Below are 20,394 nucleotides of genomic sequence, written 5' to 3' on the forward strand. Positions count from 1 at the left end.
ATGATAATTGTGGAGTTTAATGAACACCTTGCTTCACTTTGGGGTCTCATCTGGAATTTCGGAGTGAACTGTGTCCAGAGGCTGCCAGTGGCAATTCATGAGGGAGTCGTAGAGTTCTTCACTTTTCACCATAAACTCTTGGTTTGATTCCTCAATATTCAAATGAAGATGTGGATCTGCAGAAGCCAATAACGGATATGAAAAAAACAGAGTTTTACAGGACACATATTAGAAATAGTTTAAAATTAGAAAGCTTTTAGAAAGCATTTGCAGGAAGTACCGCAGATAGTAAAGGTTAAAATTCTTAAATTGCATATTTCCTTTCAATAAGACTTGAAAATAGAAATTTAAGCTATAAAAGTAGTAGTGTCATCAAACTCAATGAGCATCCACCTGACAGAAGAGATGGAGAAAAAAAATGGACAGATTTGAGATGCTTGGGGGATGGATTCAATTTGGGAGGAAAGGGGAAAAGGAAGGTCAAGAATGACTGCCATGTTTCTGGCATGAGCCAGGTAGATACAATGCCAAACAATGAACCAAGCCAAGGGACCCTTGGACAGGGGTTTGTAAAAATAAACATGCTACTTTAACTGCTCAGTTAACAGATTAATGTAAGTGAATAAATTTTATACAGCAACTAATTCAGAAAGACAGGAGGACTTGGCCTTCCATCTCTGAAACCTGGAACCCTGTGACGAGATGGTATCATGTTATTGCGAACATATTAAACGTGGATTTTCAGCCCAAGTTGCCAGGTTTCCAGAGCTTTCCAAGGCTTTCAAGGTCATTAATTTTTTTTAATGTAATCTATTTTTTTCCTCTCCTTGTACTGAATGTAATGGAAGAAGCCTTTTATGTTTTCCTTTGTAATTTTTGCAAGCCTCAGTTCCTTGAGGATCATAATTTGCTTCCTAATACTCATATGGGTTCATGCTATTCATCTGTATGCCTATTAGGGACTAAATCTTTGCCCCACAAATTATTCTGTTAAAAGCCTAACCCCCACAATGTGAAGGCATTTGGAGATGGGGCCTCTAGGAGGTTAGATGAGGTCATAAGAGTTGGGTGCTGGTCTGATAGAAGTAGTGCCCTTATAAAAAGAGACAGCAGGCAGGACACCTGTAACCCCAACACTTTGGGAAGCTGAGACCAGTGAATTGCTTAAGTCTGTGAGTTTGAGATAAGCCTGGGCAACATACTGAGACCACATCACTACAAAATATAAAAATAATTTTTTTTTTAAAAAAAGAGCAGAGAACTTGCTCACATTCTCTCCTACAATGCATGCATAAAGAGGTCATGTGTGGAAACAGCAAGAAGGCTGCTGTCTGCAAGCCAAGAAGAGAGCCCTCGCCAGAAACCAAATTATCCAGACCCTGGATATTGGATTTCCAGCCTCCAGAATGGTAAGAAAATAAATTTTTGTTTAAACCACCCAGTCTGTGGCACTTTGTTACAGTAGCCCTAGAAGACTAATGTAGTACCCTTCTGTATTTATCATTTTAGAACCAAAATGGTCAAATAGGCTTTAGTCATCATATAAATTTCATGAGCTACTTCTCACTTTTCTTCACTGGAGTCATTCGTGATTTTATTGTCTGATTCTTATTCTTTAGAGCTTCCCATCCCTTTTGAGCCATCTTTCCTTTGAGTGTTTCTGGTCATAAAAGTAGATGTTTCCATTTTTTCCCACTAAACATTCTGAAATTTTCTTACACTTCTGTCCCTGGTTCCCTTCCTTTACCGTTATGGGCAGTTGTCTGCTAACAGGTCCCTGACTGCATGCCCCTGGTGGGGAAAGAGGAGTTAGGATCATATGCTTATGAGCATGCTCTCCACTTAACCTGTGGCCAAGAAAACAGATACAGTGTGGTCAGCTCCACACCCCAGATTACATGATCTCTGCCCTTCCAGTGATGTTGATCAAAACTATAATAGAAGCCTATTCAAGACAAACTAATTATATCATCCCTAAACCTGTGCATCTTCTAGACCAATGTTGTCCAACACAGTAGCCACTAGCCACATGCAGCTATTGAGCATTGCTGGCCCTCACTGAGATGTGATGTAAGGATAAAATATACACCACATTGAAAGCAGAATGGTGGTTGCCAGGGGATGAGGGAAGGGAGAGTGAAGAGTTGTTATTTAATGGGTATGGAGTTTCAGGTTATAAAATGAAGAGTTCTGGAGATGAATGGTGATGGTTACACAACATTATGAATGTACTTAATACCACTGATACATTTAAAAGTCTATTGCTTCTCGGCCTTTTGGCTAAGATCAAGTGTGATACATTTAAAAGTCAAGATGGTAAATTTTATGTTATGCATATTTCACCACAATAGGAACAATTTAAAAATCTGCTTGAAGGTAATGTCTGAATAGCCCTCAAAATAAGGGTCCCCTCAATCTGCAGGTGAGGGGGCAGCCATTAAAAGAAAAAAATAGAAAAAATATATGCTGCATTTCAAAGACTTGATGTAAAAAACGTCGTTAATTTTTATATTGATTGCATGTTGGAATAATATCTTGGATATTGCCTTAGTTTGGGCTGCTAACAACATATCAGAGACTGAGTAGTTTGTAAACAACACACAGTTATTTCTCACAGTTCTGGAAACCGGAAGTCCAAGATCAGGGTGTCAGCGTGGTTGAGTTCTGGTGAGGACCCTCTTCTGGGTTGCACACTGCCCAGAAGTCATATCTTCACGTGGCAGAGGGCAGAGAGAGGAATCAAATTCCTTCGTGACTCTTATAAGGTCACCAGTTCTATTCATGAGGGCTCCACCCTCATGACCTCACCTAATCCTAATCATCTCCCTAAAGACCCATCTCCTAAAACTATCACATTGGGAGTGAGGGTTTCAACATATGAACTTGGCGAGGGGGAGGAACACAAATTCAGTCCATAACAGATATTAGGTTAAGTAAGAAACATTATTAATTTCACCTATCTCTTGAGTTGGTTCTTTGGCTACTAAAAAATTTAAAATTACCTACATGGATGGCTTTGTGTTTCACAAGTTTCACATTGTCTATTTTTAAATTTCTGTGTTTCAAACTGACAGAGAAAACTGTATGTATTTATCATGTACAACATAGTGTTTCAAGGATATATTCATTGTGGAGTGATCAAATGATCAAATAACTATTTCACATAGTTATCATTTTTCACTTTTGTGGTGGAAACACTGAATATCTACTAAGTATTTTTCTTTATTTTTCCTTTTTTTTTTTTTTTTTTTAAGACTAGTCAAATGCAGCAGTAAGAAGCAAGGAAAGAGTAGAACAAAAAGTTCAATCCGCAACTGACTGAACAACCAATTGCGATAACTCACTACCTTCGAATTAGCCTGTATTTCTTCATTAACTATAGTCACTATGCTATACAATAAATCTTTTTTTTTTTTTTTTTGAGACAGAGTTTTGCTCTTGTTGCCCAGGCTGGAGTGCAATGGTGCAATCTCAGCTCACTGCAACCTCCACCTCCCAGGTTCAAGTGATTCCCCTGCCTCAGCCTCCCAAGTAGCTGGGATTACAGGTGCACATCACCACACCCACCTAATTTTTTGTATCTTTAGTAGAGACGAGGTTTCACCATGTTGGTCAGGCTGGTCTCTCACTCTTGACCTCGTGATCCACCCACCTCGGCCTCCCAAAGTGCTAGGATTACAGGTGTGAGCCACCGCGCCCAGCCTACAATAAATCTCTTGAACGGTATTCCTCCTAGCTAACTGAAATTCTATCTTTTGACCAACATCTCCCTATCACTCTCTCCCTGCAACTACCCCAGCCTCTAGTAGCCACCATTCTATGCTCTACTGCTATGAAATAAGCTTTTTAAGATTCCACATGAGATCATATGGCATTTGTTCCTCTGTTTCACTTAACATAACGTCCTCCATGTTCTGTTTCACTTAACATAACATCCTCCATGTTCATCCATGTTGCCACAAATGACAAGATTTCATCCTTTTTACAGTTGAATAGTAGTCTATTGTGTATATACGCATTTTCTTTATCTATTCATCCACTTATGGGCATTTAGTTTGATTCTATATCTTGGCTATTGTGAATAGTGCTGCAATAGACACGGAGGTATAGATGTCTCTTTGATATACTGATTTCATTTCCTTTGGATATATGCCCAATAGTGGGATTGCTGGATCATATAGTAGTTCTACTATTTTGAGGAAATGCCATACTTTTTATAATTGCTGTACCAATTTACATTCCCACCAACAGTATGCAAGGGCTCTTTTCTCCACATCCTACCCAACATGTTATCTTTCGTCTTTTTGACAACAGCCATTCTATCAGGAGTGAGACGGTATATCACTACTGTGGTTTTAATTTACTGTTCTCTGATGATTAGTGAAGTTGAACATTTTTTCATGCATCTATTGGTCATTTGTACATCATCTCTTGAGAAATGTCTTAAAAAATGGCCGGGCACGGTGGCTCACGCCTGTAATCCCAGCACTTTGGGAGGCTAATGTGGGTGGATCACCTGAGGTCAGGAGTTTGAGACCAGTCTGGCCAATATGGTGAAACCCTGTCTCTACTAAAAATACAAAAATTAGCTGAGTGTGGTGGCGAGCGCCTGTAATTCCAGCTACTCAGAAGTCTGAGACTGGGTTCGTTTGAATGGGGGAGGCGGAGGCTGCAGTGAGCCGAGATCACACCACTGCACTCCAGTCTAGACAACAGAGTGAGACTCACTCTCAAAAAACAAAACAAAACAAAAAACTTATCCATGTAACCAAAAACCATCTGTACCCCCAAAAACTATTGAAATAAAAATTTTTTTAAATGTGCAAAAGACCTGAATAATCAGGTTATTTTCTTGCTAATGAGTCATTTGATTTCCTTATATATTTAGGATATTAACCCCTTATTGATACAGGAGTTAAAAAGAAATTATTTAGGATAAGAAAGTCCTCGGTAAGGTTTTGCTTTTCATGAATAGCTGCCCCCAGATCACTTTCTTTTCTAACAAAGAGCAACCTGTAAAACTGAACTGCAGACATAGATAAGCAAGCTAGAAGCTTGCACATGCAAATGCCAGCAGTTGTGCCAAAAGGAAAAAGCTACCTAGGGAATAGGCATGTTCAAAATGGCGGCTCCATTTTCTCTTTGCTAGCCACTTGTGCAGTAAGGAGCAGACAAGATGGCGGCCAAGTGGAAAGTCTATTTGCATAATAAAATCAGGGTAGGGCAACCAGCCTTTGCCTGGCACCATGTAAATGTCACACCTGGTCCAGCCAATCTGTGGGCCCTACATAAATCAGACACCACTTCCTCAAGCCTGCCTGTAAAATCGCCTGCTGTCTGTTGCAGGCCTACTTTTCCCTTTCGGAGGCCTGTTTCCTGTCACACAGAGAGAGCTGCTCTCCTCTCTCCTTTCTTCTACCTATTAAGCCTTGTGCTCCTTAACCTACCCACATGTGTCCATGTCCTTATTCCTCCTGGTGCAAGACGAGGAACCCTGGGTATTTACCCCAGAACATGCTTCTTCATTATCACTTGCATAGCGTGCAAATATTTTCTCCCACTCCGTTGTCTCTCTTCACTCTGTTACTGTTTCCTTTGCTGTACAGAAGCTTTTTAGTTCACTGTGATACTATTTTTCTATTTTTGCCTTTGCTGCCTGTCCTTTTGAGGTCATATCCAAAAAAATCATTGCCCAGACCAATGTCGTGGAACTTTTCCCTGATGTTTTCTTCTAGTAGTTTCACAGTTCTGGGTCTTACATTTAAGTCTTTAATCTATTTTGAGTTGTTTTTGTATATAGTGAGAGATAATGGTCTAATTTCATTCTTTTGCATGTGGACATTGTTTTCTGAGCACCATTTATTGAAGAGACTGCCTTTTCCCCATTGTGTGTTCTTGGCACCTTTGCTGAAAATCAGCGGGCTATAAATGTGTGGATTTATTTCTGGGCTCTCTATTCTGTTCCGTTGGTTTATGTGTCTGTTATTATGCCAGTATCATGCTGCTTTGGTTACCATAATTTTGTAGTACAAAGTCAGGTAGTGTAATGCCTTCACCCTTTTTGTTTTTTTGTTTTTTTTGGCTCAGATTGCTTTGGCTATTTGGGTTTTTTTGTGATTCCATACAAATTATAGTATCATTTTTTTTCTTTTTTCTTTCAAGACAAGGTCTCACTTTGTCACCCAGGCTGGAGTGCAGTGGCACCACCTTGGCTCACTGCAACCTCCGCCTCCTGGGTTCCAGCAATTCTCCCACCTCAGCCTCCTGAGTAGCTGGGACTACAGGCACGCATGCCACTATGCCTGGCTAATTTTTGTATTGTTAGTAGAGACAGGGTTTCACCATGTTAACCAGGCTGCTCTTGAACTCCTGACCTCACGTGATCCTCCCACCTCAGCCTCCCAAAGTGCCAGGATTACAGGCGTGAGACACCGTGCACTCGGTCATTTTTTTCTATTTCTATGAAGAATGCCATTGGTATTTTGATAGAGAGTACATTGAATCTGGCTGGGCATAGTGGCTCATGCCTGTAATCCCAGAACTTTGGGAGGCCAAAGCAGGTGGATCACCTGAGGTCAGGAGTTCAAGACCAGCCTAGCCAACATGGAGAAGCCCCGTCTCTACTAAAAATGCAAAAATTAGCTGGGTGTGGTGGTGGGCACCTGTAATTCCAGTCCTACTTGGGAGGCTGAGGCAGGAGAATTGCTTGAACCCTGGAGGAGGCAGTTGCAGTGAGCCGAGATCAAACACCACTGCCCTCCAGCCTGGGCAACAGAGTGAGACTGTCTTAAAAAAAAAAAAAAAAGAGAGAGAGAGAGAGATTGCATTGATTCTGTAGATCACTTTGGGTAGTATGAACATTTTAATAATATTCATTCTTTTAATCCATGAGCATGAGATATCTTTTGTGTCTTCAGTTTCTTCCATCAACACTTTACAGTGTTCAGTATAGACATTTTTCACCTCAGTTAAATTTACTCAAGTTTTTGTTACAGCTGTTGTACATGGGATTATTTTCTTGTTATCTTTTTCAAATAGTATTAGTGTGTAGAAACAATTTTGTGTAGTAAAGTTACAGGATACAAAATTAATAAGTTTATTAGACCTAACAGTTTTTTGGCAGAGTCTGTTGGGTTTTCTCTACAGGCATACCTCAGAGATATTGCAGGTTTAGTTCCTAACCACTGCAATAAAATGAATATTGCAATGAAGCAAGTCACATGAATTTTTTGATTTCCCAGTGCATATAAAAGTTGTTTACATTGGCTGGGCATGGTGGCTTATGCCTGTAATCCCAGTACTTTGGGAGGTCGAGGCTGGAGAATCACTTGAGCTCAGGAGTTCGACAACAGCCTGGGCAACATAGTAAGACTTTGTCTCTATTTTTAAAAAAATTTTTTTTAAAGAACAAATTTGGCCAGGCACAGTGGCTCATACCTGTAATCCCCTCACTTTGGGAGGCTGAGGCAGGCAGATCATGAGGTCAGGAGATTGAGACCATCCAGGCCAACATGGTGAAGCCCCACCTCTACTAAAATACAAAAAATTAGCCGGGCGTGGTGGTGCATGCCTATAGTCCCAGCTACTTGGGAGGCTGAGGCGGGGGAATCACTTGAACCCAGGAGGTGGAGATTGCAGTGAGCCAAGATCGCACCACTGCACTCCAGCCTGGCAATAGAGCAAGACTCCATCTCAAAAAAATAAATAAATAAAATAAATAAAAGAACAAATTTGTTTACAGTGTAAATACCTTAAGAAATAGTTTATTGCGGTTGGACATGGTGGCTCACACCTGCAATCCCAGCACTTTGGGAGGCTGATGTGGGTGGATCACCTGAGGCCAGGAGTTCGAGACCAGTCTGGCCAACATGGCAAAACCCCATTTCTACTAAAAATACAAAAGTTAGCCGGGCGTAGTGGCAGGTGCCTCTAATCCCAGCTACTCAAGAGGCTGAGGCAGAAGAATTGCTTGAACCTGGAGACGGAGGTTGCTGTGAGCCGAGATCACGCCACTCTACTCCAGCCTGGGTGACAAAGCAAGACTGTCTCCAAAAAAAAAAAAAAAGAAAAAAAATAGCTTATTGCTAAACAGTGCTAACAAAGTAAGCACATACTGTTGCGAAAATGGCACAGATACACTTGCTCAATGCAGGGCTGCTATAAACTTCTAACTTGTAAAAAAAAAAAAAAAAAAAAAAAAAAGCCATAGTCTCTATGGAACATAATAAAGTGAAGTGCAATAAAATGAGGTATGCCTGTATATCACATCATGTCATCTTCAAACAGGGACAATTTCACTTCTTCTTTTCCAACCTAGGAACCTTTTATTTCTCCCTCTTGCCTGATTGCTCTGGCTAGACTTCTAATATTCTGTTGAATAGGAGTAGTGAAAGTGGGCATCCTTATCCGGTTTCAGATCTTAGAGGAAAAGCTTTCAATTTTTCCCCGTTCAGTGCAATATTAGCTGTGAGTTTGTTATATGGCCTCTATTGTATTGAGGTACACTCCTTTTATACCTAATTTGTTGAAAGTTTTTATCATGAAGAGATAACTGAATTTTGTCAAATAATTTTTCTGCATCTACTGAAATGATCGCCAAGCGCAGTTGCTCATGCCTGTAATCCCAGAACTCTGGGAGGCTGAGACAGGCAGATCACCTGAGCTCAGGAGTTCAAGACCAGCTTGGGCAAACATGGCAAAACCCCATCTCTACCAAAAATACAAAAAATTAGCTGGGCATGGTGGCATGCACCTGTGGTCCCAGCTACTTGGGAGGCTGAGATGGGAGGATTGTTGAGCCTAGAATGCAGAGGTTGCAGCCGAGATCATGCCACTGCACGCCAACCTGGGTGACAGAGTGAGACCCTATCTCCAGAAAAAAAAAAAAAAAAGAAAAGAAAAGAAAGAAAAGAAAAATAATGTTTTTTGTCCTTCATTCTGTTGATGGGATAATGGGATGTATCATGTTTATTAATTTGTGTATATTAAACCATCCTTGCATCCCTGTGATGAATACCACTTGTTCATGACAGATGATTTTGTTATTGTGCTGTTGAATTCAGTTTGCTAGTATTTTGCTGGGGACCTTTGCATCTATGTTCATCAGGAATATTGGCTGTAGTTTTTTCTTCTTCTTGTGTCCTTTTCTGGTTGTGATATCAGAGTAATGCTGGCTTCATAAAATAAATTTCAAAGTATTTCATCTTCAATTTTTTGGAGTAGTTTAAGACATGGCATTAGTTCTTCTTTATATGTTTGGGGGCCGGGCATGGTGACTCATGCCTGTAATTCCAGCCTTTGGGGAGGTAGAGCTGGGAGGATCGCTTGAGCCTAAGAGTTTGAGACCAACTTGAGCAACAAAGTGAGACTCTACCTCTACAAAAAATAAAATAAAATGAAAAATAAATGTTTGGTAGAATTAAACAGACCATCAGGACCTGGGCTTTTCTTTGATGGGAGACTTTTTTTTTGAGACAGGGTCTCACTCTGTCACCCAGGCTGACATGCAGTGGCACATTCATAGCTCACTTCAGCCTCAACCTTCTGGGCACAAGCAATTCTCCTATCTCAGCCTCTCAAATATTTAAGACTACAGGCACATGCTACCATACCCAGTTATTTTTTAAATTTTTTGTAGAGACAAGGTCTCACTTGAGACCAAGGCTAGTCTCAAGCCCCTGGACTCAAATGATCCTCCCCCATCAGCCTTCCAAAGTGCTTGAGATTACAGGCATTATCCACCAGGCCTGGCCTGATAGGAGACTTTTTATTACTGTTTCAATTCCTTCCTTATTATTGGTCTGTTCAGATTTTCTATTTCTTCATAATTTAATCTTGGTAGGTGGTAGATTGTATGTGTCCAGGAATTTACTCATTTCTTCTATGTTATCCAATTTACTGATGTATGATTGTTCATAATTGTCTTTTATGTTCCTTTGTATTTCTGTGGTATCAGTTGTAATGTCTCCTTTTTCATCTGATTTTGAGTTTCTTTTGTTCTTAAAGGTTTGTTGACTATCTTTTAAAGAAACCAACCCTTCATTTTGTTGATCTTTTGTATTGTTTTTCTAGTTTCTATTAATTTTTGCTATAGTCTTTATTATTTCTTCTACTAATTTTGGGTTTACTTTGTTCTTGTTCTTCTAGCTCTTTGAGGTGCAATTGCATTACATTTCTACTGACCAATCTGTGCCAGATTGATGACCAGCCAGTACTTGAGTGGTTGTCATATGGCAGCAGCTGTTTAACCACCTAAAAGTACTTTAGACCTAGCATACCCACACTTCCTATAAGAGAGGTATCAATGTCCCCACTTTACAGAAACTGAAGCAGACATACTAGAGATTAATTTGTCTGGAATTACAGAGCTAGTAGGTGGAATCTGAACCCCGTGGCAATCTGTATCCAAAAAGCAGATTTTTACCTCTATTATTTTGATAGAGGCACGGGACAGCCAAATGCCTAGGCAAATAGGGAAAGTTCCCTGGAGAACCTCCAACCTGCCCAAGTCATTGTGCACAGGGGGCTTGGCTAAACATGCCCATGGTGAAAAATTCCATCCTCTAACACATGTGCAGTAAGGGAAATAAATCAATGTGGAGTGGCTCAGACTAAGGGCCCACAGCACACTGGAAGAATGAGGAGGAGTCACCAGGAATTCATACCTTATGCAGGGGAGGAGCCTGGCCTTTTCAACTCGTGTGTGGTGGTCTGGAATTCAATTTGTGAGGTGGAAACCTGTGTTTGGAATCCCTCTTTTTGTTAAGAGCTTTCCTTTTGCTTAATAAATTCCATCCTCCTCACCCTTCAATGTGTCCGCATGCCTAATTTTTCCTGGTTGTGAGACAAGGACCCAGATTTAGCTGAACTAAGGAGCAAGAAATCCTGCATCAATTTTAATAAATTGCGTAACTGATAAAGGCAGGAAGAAAGACTCACACTTAACCTGGAAGAAATCCCAGAAAGTTGAAATAAGCACCCTTTACTCATGTTTAAATCAAAGTACTAAAAACTAGGACTGCTAAACAGCATATAAAGATTTCTTTTCAACACCAATTTGATTTAATTTAAACACTGAGCACCTACTGAAATGTGAACTCTGAATTAGTCACAGGGGCTACAAAGACTGATAACAACATGCTCCCTTCTTTGATAAAGTCATAAAGGCAGTAGGTGGGTTTGTCTGGTAGGGGCAGGGGTTTGGGCAAGAGACAGATTAGACAAACATGTGATAAGAAGACATGTGATAAGAAAAAGGCAATAGTGTTCTCTGCATTTCTCCTCTTTTTCTTTCCCATTACTTAAAATAAAAGAAGCAAAACATTTTTTCCCTTCCTCAAATAAGACACATTCAGAGTGTTTGTCTCCAGGCAGACAAACTTTGTTCTTTCCAAAACAAATTGAGAAGTACAGGAAACACCACCAGACTGACACAACAGTGCTGTCCTGTCAGGTACCCCAGGATCCAATAACCCTGAGGCCACAGCAATCACCTCATGCTCTTCCCCCTTGAAAAACAGAATTAAAGTATAATCCTCCTCAAAGTCTAAACTTACAGAGGAAATGGAGCTTAAGAACAATGTATTTTCTTCTTACTCTTTGGGAATGTCCCCCTTTCAGTCCTTCAGAAAGGCCCAAAGAGGTGGCTTAGCTTAAGTTGTTCCCATAGAACCAGTTTCTAAAAACAGGAGAAATTACTGAAGTGTGTGGCTTAGGCAACCTACATTGGAATTTTCCAATAGAACCTTCCAGTTTCTAGCAAGCTGAGTGAATGAGAAACCAGGAAATGAGGTTTTGTTTCCAACCACTTTAGCACAAGGTTTATGTTACCTTCTAGTGGGTCTTCATCTTGGTTTTCAGGTAGAGGTGTGGTTTCCTGCAACAAAAAATTATCTCATGAAAAAATAATTTTAGTTAAAGGTTTAATATCAATACATATACTTTATTGGGAAAAACTCTAGCTCTCAAAAAAACTACCTAAAATAAAAATAATATTGAAAATTAATCTCTTTAAATCAACTTTTGAATTTGGTGAATCTTTAGGTGACATAGTACGATTATGAAAGTAGTAAACTGAGTCACAGAAGAACTGTCACAAAGAGGAAAAAGCCTAACGAGGGCCCCTGGCCCCTGGATTTTCTGGGACCTAACTAGCATCCTAGAGCCTGAGCTAGGAACCAGACACCAGGGACCCTGGTATCCAGGCTCCTTATTTCCCATACTACATGCCTGACTCTACCTAGAGTTCTGCTCCTCCTTCCAGAAGACAATCTGTAAAGTCTCCATGAGCACATTTTTCTCATGGCCTTCTAATCACGTCCTCAAACCCATGGCTCAGCTAAGAACCAGGACATTAGGTGCTCAAGAAAATGCAGAGGCTACGGCAAAGCAAACCAATCATATCCTTACATAATGAGAGAAGTAAACTGCAGAGGCACTTCCAAAGTAAATCTTGGCTGGTTAACCCAGACCCTGTTGGCTCTACTGGGGCAGCATACGTTTTTATGATTCTTCTATGTAGACCTGTTGGGAACCTGTCTTTTTAAGTATAGCCAGCTATTCCAAGGAATCACCATCAAGAAAGGGCTGATCTAGCTCCTGGCACTTAATTAAGCTTCCCTTGCTAATAAGAATGAGAAGATACTGAGAGCCAAAGATCTATCTTTTCTTTTCAGTCTTTCTGAAAGTATGCCTCCCCTTCACTCTGAAATATACTGAGGTTTGGAAAATAGGTTATATAGTTACCATAAATTTCAAAAGACAATCTGTCTTTTTTCTATTTAGATATGGCTAAGACCGCAGGCATGGAGGCATGCAGCCGGTAGTCTCAGCTACTTGGAAGGCTGGAGCAGGAGGACCACTTGAACCCAGGAGATCAAGACTGCAGTGAGTTATGATGGCACCACTGCACTCCAGCCTTGGCAAAAGAGCAAGACATCATCTCTAAAAGCTAATTATATAAAAAGGAAAGAAAGAAATGGCAAAGACACCCAGAATCCACACTTCCATAAGTCCTTTCCCATAATGCAAGACTTAAGTGACCTCACATTTCCTCCTTTCAATGTGTGTTCTGGTAAATGTGGATGCTAAATAACCAGGATGAGGGAAGCAGGAAGTATCTGGAGACAGAGCATTGTCTCTGGTCTGAGGGCCACCTGCGCTGTGTATGCAGCTGGCTGCCTTTAAAGAAAAGCACATTTATAAAAGGCTTTCCTCAGCTAGAGATAGTCTGGGAAGGTGTGCTGATGGACCACAAAGACCTGAGAATCATTTTGGAGACACCCACCTCCACAATGTCAAAATGTAAAGGAGAAGGCTGGAGAGGGGGTAACCTTTTAACTTGGGGAGATAAAGGTTATGGACAGAGGCACAGCACATTGGGGGAAGCAGGGAATAACTAGGACATCTTGGCAAGGACACTCTTTATTAGAGAAGACCAAAATGGGGATGTGTGAGTAAAAGAGTGCCACCACCGACCCTTATCATCTTTAATTTTACTCAGCAGCTTCCCAACAGGGAACACCCAGCAGGATGGCAGGCAGATGGCACAGGGGGTCACTACAACCACAAAAGATAACATTTATATAATTCTTGTATGAAAAATGCATGTTATAGTAATAATTTGGCTAGAGGGCAAGATAAAAATCCCAGAATGTGCCAACAAAAATGGACAGAGGAATGGAGAGAAGGGGTAGCCAGGTGAGGGAAAAAAAGGATGTTCATTTCTTAATTTTCTCAAGAGTGATGAAAAGTCAAGAAATACTTTTGTTTCTGACGTTGATAATATACTCATTCCTATACTTCTCTATTTAAAGATATAACGGTAACCACCAAAAGACAGATCATCTCCCAAAAAAGAACAAAAAGAGAAGGGGCGAAAGAAAAAAAAAAAAAAAGAGTGCCAAATGTAGTGAACCCACTTGAACCCAGGAGATCAAGACTGCAGTGAGTTATGATGGCACCACTGCACTCCAGCCTTGGCAAAAGAGCAAGACATCATCTCAGGCAATGTAGTGAAAGATTTTTTTTTAAGTGCTGCAATATCAAACATCTGTTAAAAGGGAAAAACCCAAATTGGGCTAAAAGGAGGAAAAAATGACAAGAAATCTAACAAGATATTTTATATAAGATGCACACCTAAAACAGACATGAGAAAAATTGAAAATGAAAGTGTGGGAAGTGAAATACCATAATATAAAGCAAATGTAACTTTTAAAAGCCAAGGGACTAGATATAAAATTCAACTTTGGTTTTAAGGTAAAGATCATCACGCAAACAGTGTCACTCCACATATTAGGTGACAAGCTGGGGTGGGCGAAGTCCGTAACATTTAGACTCCAAAGTGTTAATTTCTCTAACATGTGAATATCTTATGCAGTCAAGCAAAAGGGACACAACTCAACAGAAAAACTAGAAAGAGGATATCAAAGTCACAGAACACAGATACCAATAAACATTTCAAGAGGTATTTGCCCTCAATAATAGACAAATGCCTCCCTGCCCTATTAGATTGGCTAATCATACACAGACAAATGTAGAGTAGCAAGAACACACACCACAATAATGAAAAGTGTAGATTCATGCAGACTTTAGGTAACTTGCTATTAAAACTTTTTAATGTTATATCCTTTAATCCAGCCCTTCCACATCCAGAATTATATTCTTGGGGAAAAAAGCAACACTCAGACAAATGCTTGAAGATATGTAAGTTTGTTAAAGCCCTGAAAACATTTAAAATGTCAGATAAGGGATGAGCTAAAAATCGCAGTGTAGCTAACTGCGCTCGCTCTGTTGCTCAGGCTGGAGTACAATGGCACAATCATGGCTCATTGCAGCCTCAAACTCCGTGACTCAAGTGATCATCCTGCCTCAGTCTCCCAAGTAGCTGGGACTACACGTGTGAGCCATCTTGCCCAGACCATAAGTGGACAATTTTTTAAAGAAAGGTCTCCTTATGCAGAAGCAAGCAAACAGCAAGCCAGTATGTACTACATAGTTCATTCTTGCCCAAATCATCCCCTAACCACCAAAACAGAAAGACAAACCACATTGATTTAGCAAGAGTACAGGAGAAAGATCTAGAAGACATAGATCCACTCCACAGTACTTTCTTCTAAGTGGGAAGGGAATGGGGAAGAAGGAGCGGTGTGTGTGGGGGGAACTTTTCCCTTACTTCAATACATCTTTGTGTGATTTGAGAAATATGTCACTTTAGTAATTCAAAGTATTAAAATATCTTTTTAAAGTGTGTTTATGTCCAACTGCTATAAAACAAACCCCAAAACTACCTTTTGTCCTATATTAAGTGTTAAAGAGTAAAATTTATTGAATTATGATCATCTAAAATTTAGTAGCAAGAATTTAGAAAAAGACTTCATCAGCCTTTTGTGTTGTTTCTAGAAGAGAATGGGAAATTACCTGCAAGTGAACACTTCTAGGTTATACATGTCCAAACTCAGCAAATCATATAAATTAAACATGTATGGGGACTTTTTGTGTATTATACCTCAATAAAGCTATACAAACATTTTTCTTAGGCTATCAGCTTTACTCTCTAGTATTAAAACAGGTAGCAAAAGCCATGGCTGTGGGAATTTGGATGACAGGACACAGATGTGTGAAGATAGGAAAGTGATGTTTACTATTATTGGGCACACGAATGACACAAGATTCATTCGAACAACGGATACCTTAGGCATAACCAGAGTTCCAGCTGTGTGTTCAGGGGTCTCATGTGCAGAAAAACAGTGCTGTCCATTTCCATCCACTGCACAGCCATAGCTGTAGCCAGAAAGAAGGTAAGAGCTGTGCTGTAGCGCATACCAGTTGCCATAGCGGTAACTCTGGCTGGGCTGGAACTCCTGCTTCACTCTAATAGCAGAGGGCAGACTACAGGAATGACAATCATCACAACCAACGCAGAATCATCCACAAACCCCCAAACCCTTTCTTCTTTCCAGGAAGTTTGCAGTAAGCTGAACACCTATGTTCAAAGCCATAGTTTGATACCTAATGTAGATGACGGGTTGATGGGTGCAGCAAACCACCATGGCACGTGTATACCTTGTAAAAAACCTGCATGTTCTGCACATGTACCCCAGAACTTTTTTTTTTAAAAAAAAGCCATAGTTTGTAAGTTACCAACAATTATGTAGCAAATAGAACAGTAACAGCTTTCCTTTTCAAAGTAGGAGAAAACCACTCACCTTTGCCAGTAGCAGTAATAGTTATTTTGTTGAGCTATGCCAAAATCTGCAGAACTCTCTGGTTGGGCCATTTACCCAGAAACTTTACAAAAAGAGAGTAGAATCCAGTTTTTATTCCTGCGTCAAAAATCCAGCTTGTGGGCTGAAACCTCTCAACCCTGACAAATAAGTCTCGCAACTACATCTGAGATAATTACATTTAGTGACAATTCCTGCTAGGCAATTAATTGCTTGACTTTCCTGACAACGGGGCAAAGGTGTGGGTAGGGGAGGGGTGTACTGAGGCACCTGGGGGAACTTCTGCAATCTGTTCTTCGGGCTTCCACCTGCCAGCCCCTTGCTCCCAACTGTCAGGCAGGGGGAGCCAGCAGAACCCCAGGGAAGGACGGAAGGGGTAGGTATGTTGGCCCACAATGAAGGATAGTCTCCACTCCACCCCTTACCATAACAGGTAAAAGAGGAACCTCTAATAACTAAAACCTTAAGACAAATACATTTCTCTCCTCTATTACCTGCTGAGAATAACTATTGGAACTAGCACCTACTGGCTTTTTCTTTTTTAATCCCACGCAGGTTGAAAGCATCATCTAACTACCTGCAAAATTAAGAGGCAGAGAAGAATGCCCTCCCTCACCCCCTTCTCTCCTCTCTTCCTTTTCTCTTACACTCTACATTAATGAGAGTACAGGATACAATTTTAAAGAAATATTTCTCTGGTTCAGTATTTTTTTTAAAGCATAAAGCTTCCCAAACTTTGATGTGCATTCAAATGACCTGGACTTGTTTAAAATGTAGTTTCTCTAACTTGACAGATTTGGAGTGGAGCCTCGGATTCTGCTTTTATTAGCCAGCTCCCGCCACTTTAAGTAGCAAGGTTACACGGTGTCAAAATTCAGGATAACTTTTAAGTCCATTTGGCCATTTCCCTGCAGCTTGCTAATAACTAAGTTCTTAATGTATTTTCTATTTACCTGTAATGTGAAAAATAGCAAACATGATGAATTCAAAACATTCGGATCATTCAATCATTCACCAGTTATTGAGCCATTACTATACTCATCCCTGAGTATCCATGGGAGATTGTTTACAGGATCCCCCTCAGATACCAAAATCCTTAGATGCCCAGTATAAAATGGTGTAGTATTTGCAAATAACCTACACACACCCTCCCATAAACCTTAAATTCTGTCTAGATTACTTATAATACCTAATACAATGGCTATGTATTACTTCATGTGGGTTCACCAGTAGTATCCAGCATGTGGCAAATTCAAGTTTTACTTTTTGGAACTTTTTGGAGTTTTGGGTTTTGTTTTGTTTTGTTTTTGAGATGGAGTCTCCCTCTGTCACCCAGGCTGGAGTACAGTGGCATGATCTTGGCTCACTGCAACCTCCACCTACCAGGTTCAAGTAATTCTGCTGCCTCAGCCTCCCCAGTAGCTGGGATTACAAGCATCTAGCACCACACCTGGCTAATGTTTGTATTTTTAGTAAAGACAGGGTTTCACCATGTTGCCCAGGTTGGAGGGCAGTGGCATGATCTCGCCTCACTGCAACCTCTGCCTTCCAGGTGCAAGTGATTCTCCTGCCTCAGCCTCCTCAGTAGCTGGGATTACAGGTGCCCACCACCATGCCTGGCTAATTTTTAGTAGAGACGGAGTTTCACCATGTTGGCCAGGCTGGTCTCAAACTTGTGACCTCAGGAGATCCGCTTGCCATGGCCTCCCAAAGTTCTGGGATTACAGGCATGAGCCACCATGCCCGGCCTCCCAAGTATTTTCAGTCCATGATTGGTTGCATCCAGGGGTGCAGAACCCACAGACGCTGAGGGCCGATGGTATCCGCAAGGCAGGGCAACTGGCATTGGTGATATACTGGAGTTTATACAGAATGGATTTCCTCATGTCTTCAAGGGAGATTTTATTGATTAGCAGCTATGGCAGACATTGTTAAGTGCCACCCAATATTGGTTTATTTTCTTCCTTAATAGCAATTCTGATTTCACTTGGGCTAGCAATAGGCCCAAGCAAAAAGACTACATTTCCTAGCTTCTCCCTTGCAGCAAGATGTGGTCAGTCTGGCTAAGAAGATGTAAACAGAACTAGTAGAAAGGGATAGGGGAAAGGTGTGTGGGAAAAGGGTATTTGCTTAGCTGGAAGGGTCTGGTGCTGGGATTACAAATATGAAGGCTGGTGTCAGAATAACTCTGCAGCTATCTTGGACTATGAGGTGACATCAGGGAAGACATCATGCAGAAGAATACTGGGATCCAAGACAGAATGGGTCTAGGTCACCAATGACTAAGGACTCCTTCCACTAGCACTAGACTGGCCTACCACTGGTTTACTTAATGTCTTGTTTAGCCCACTATTGTTATGTCAGGTAAAATACAATTCCTAACTACTGTAGTTTAGACAGCCAATAAAACATGCCAGTTAAAGATTCTTTTTCTGTAAAATTTTTTTTTATTTCTCTCATTTTAGGACTGACTTTATTTTACACAAAGAAAACCACAACTATGGCTATAACCAGGTAAGCATTGAGGCTGCAGTTGGAAAGGAACGTGGAAGTTGAACATTGAGGAGGTGGTAAGGAGGCTGAGGAAGAGAGAGGTCAATGTAATCATGTTGCAACAACCTAGGAAGATGGCAGCAGCTGTGGAACAGAAGGTTGTAAGCAAGATCCCAGGGCAAAGATGGGCACTTAGGCCTTGGAGATGACAGTGACAAGGGCTCACAAGCGCTGTTTTGCTCACTAAAAGCTCCAAATGCAAACCTTCTGTTTCAACTAGATTACTCCCATGAATCAGGTGAAGCAAATTTCTATTGGGACACACTACTGGACAGGTTCAGGGCAAGTACAGCATTATCTCCACTTCCCTTCGTGCTGGAAATACAAAGGTGACCAAAACCCCCAGGAATACATTCACATGCAACCTCCATAGTCCTTGAATTTAACAGAGTTGCTACCTGTCACATTGAGAAAGAGGAGAATTCAGCAGGAATATGAGACTTTCATGATATTTCTAACAGGGCTGATTTTTCTCTACTGTGTCCTGCTTGTACCCCAGGATATCCACTTTACCACCCTCAACCACCCAAGAAGAAAAACTAGCTTTTACTTTAACCAACCGAAGCTAGGCACTCAACAAATATTTGTTGAATGAATGAATAAATCAGAGCATAGCTCAAGTGCAAAAACCTTTTCAATCAATAATTTAAAAACAAAGCTACAAAACAATATCCTCTCATGCTTTAGTGTTGATTAATGAACTCTCAACATTGGTTGTTTCTTGGCAGCTGCAAATTTCACAAGAATGAGATTAAATGGCTTTTTACATCCTGTATTTGGAAAGAGAATAGGATTTACGGGAAGTTATGCTCAGTTCAAATCCAGTTAAACAGGTATATAATTCTCTTTTGTCTTTCTTCAGAAAATGAAAATCCGCAATCTAAGATCTGAAACTACTGCCACAGCCATGCATAAAATGAAATGCTGCTGCTTTCCTCTCTGTTAAAGAGAATGTTCAAGGCCGAGGACACATAAAAAAGAGCAGCATTGCTGGCTCTGTTATTTAGCTGTGTGTTCTTGAAAAAGTCACCTTCTCCAGACATATCTCAGCATTTATAACCTAAGACTGAACCTAAGACTGAATCACTGCATTTTACCCTTAATGAGGTACCCTTACACTAATCTTTTTGAAACAGTACTTAATCTGTAGCAGGACAAGCCGCAGACAAAACCCCTCAGACAGCGAGTTAAAGAAAGAAGGGCTTTATTCAGCCGAGAGCTTCGGCAAGACTCACGTCTCCAACAACCGAGCTTCCCAAGTGAGCAATTCCTGTCCCTTTTAAGGGCTTACAACTCTAAGGAGGTCCGCATGACAGGGTCGTGATTGACTGAGCAAGCAAGGGGTACATGACTGGGGGGCTGCATGCACCAGTAATTAGAACGGAACAGAACAGGACAGTAATTTTCACAGTGCTTTTCTATACAATGTCTAATCTATAGCTAACATAACTGATTAGGTCAGGGGTCGCTCTTTACCAGGCCCACGGTGTGACGCTGAGCTGTCTGCTTGTGGATTTCATTTCTGCCTTTTAGTTTTTACTTCTTCTTTGGAGGCAGAAATTGGGCATAAGACAATATGAGGGGTGGTCTCCTCCCTTAAAATCTTAATGCTCTCCTC

The 20,394-nt window shown here is 40.7% G+C and overlaps 1 protein-coding gene across 3 annotated transcripts in view; it reads right to left on the reverse strand.

The window, feature by feature from the left end:
• Positions 1–20,394, reverse strand: part of C5H6orf52 (chromosome 5 C6orf52 homolog) — a 23,402-nt gene continuing 3,008 nt past the window's right edge. The window contains exons 2-6 of one of the 3 annotated variants that reach the window (XM_054490072.2): positions 16,206–16,287; positions 15,690–15,888; positions 11,830–11,875; positions 1,123–1,215; positions 1–176 (exon numbers count right to left, since the gene is read on the reverse strand). In XM_054490072.2, coding sequence (XP_054346047.1) covers positions 34–176; positions 1,123–1,215; positions 11,830–11,875; positions 15,690–15,888; positions 16,206–16,276 — 552 coding nt within the window. In that variant the 5' untranslated portion in view covers positions 16,277–16,287 and the 3' untranslated portion in view covers positions 1–33. Of the gene's footprint in view, positions 177–1,122; positions 1,216–3,864; positions 3,912–11,829; positions 11,876–15,689; positions 15,889–16,205; positions 16,288–20,394 lie in introns of those variants that run through there. The other 2 variants (XM_054490073.1, XM_054490075.1) reach the window with 2 other exon arrangements.

Source organism: Pongo pygmaeus, chromosome 5 (genome assembly GCF_028885625.2).
Source record: "Pongo pygmaeus isolate AG05252 chromosome 5, NHGRI_mPonPyg2-v2.0_pri, whole genome shotgun sequence".
Taxonomy (NCBI): domain Eukaryota; kingdom Metazoa; phylum Chordata; class Mammalia; order Primates; family Hominidae; genus Pongo; species Pongo pygmaeus.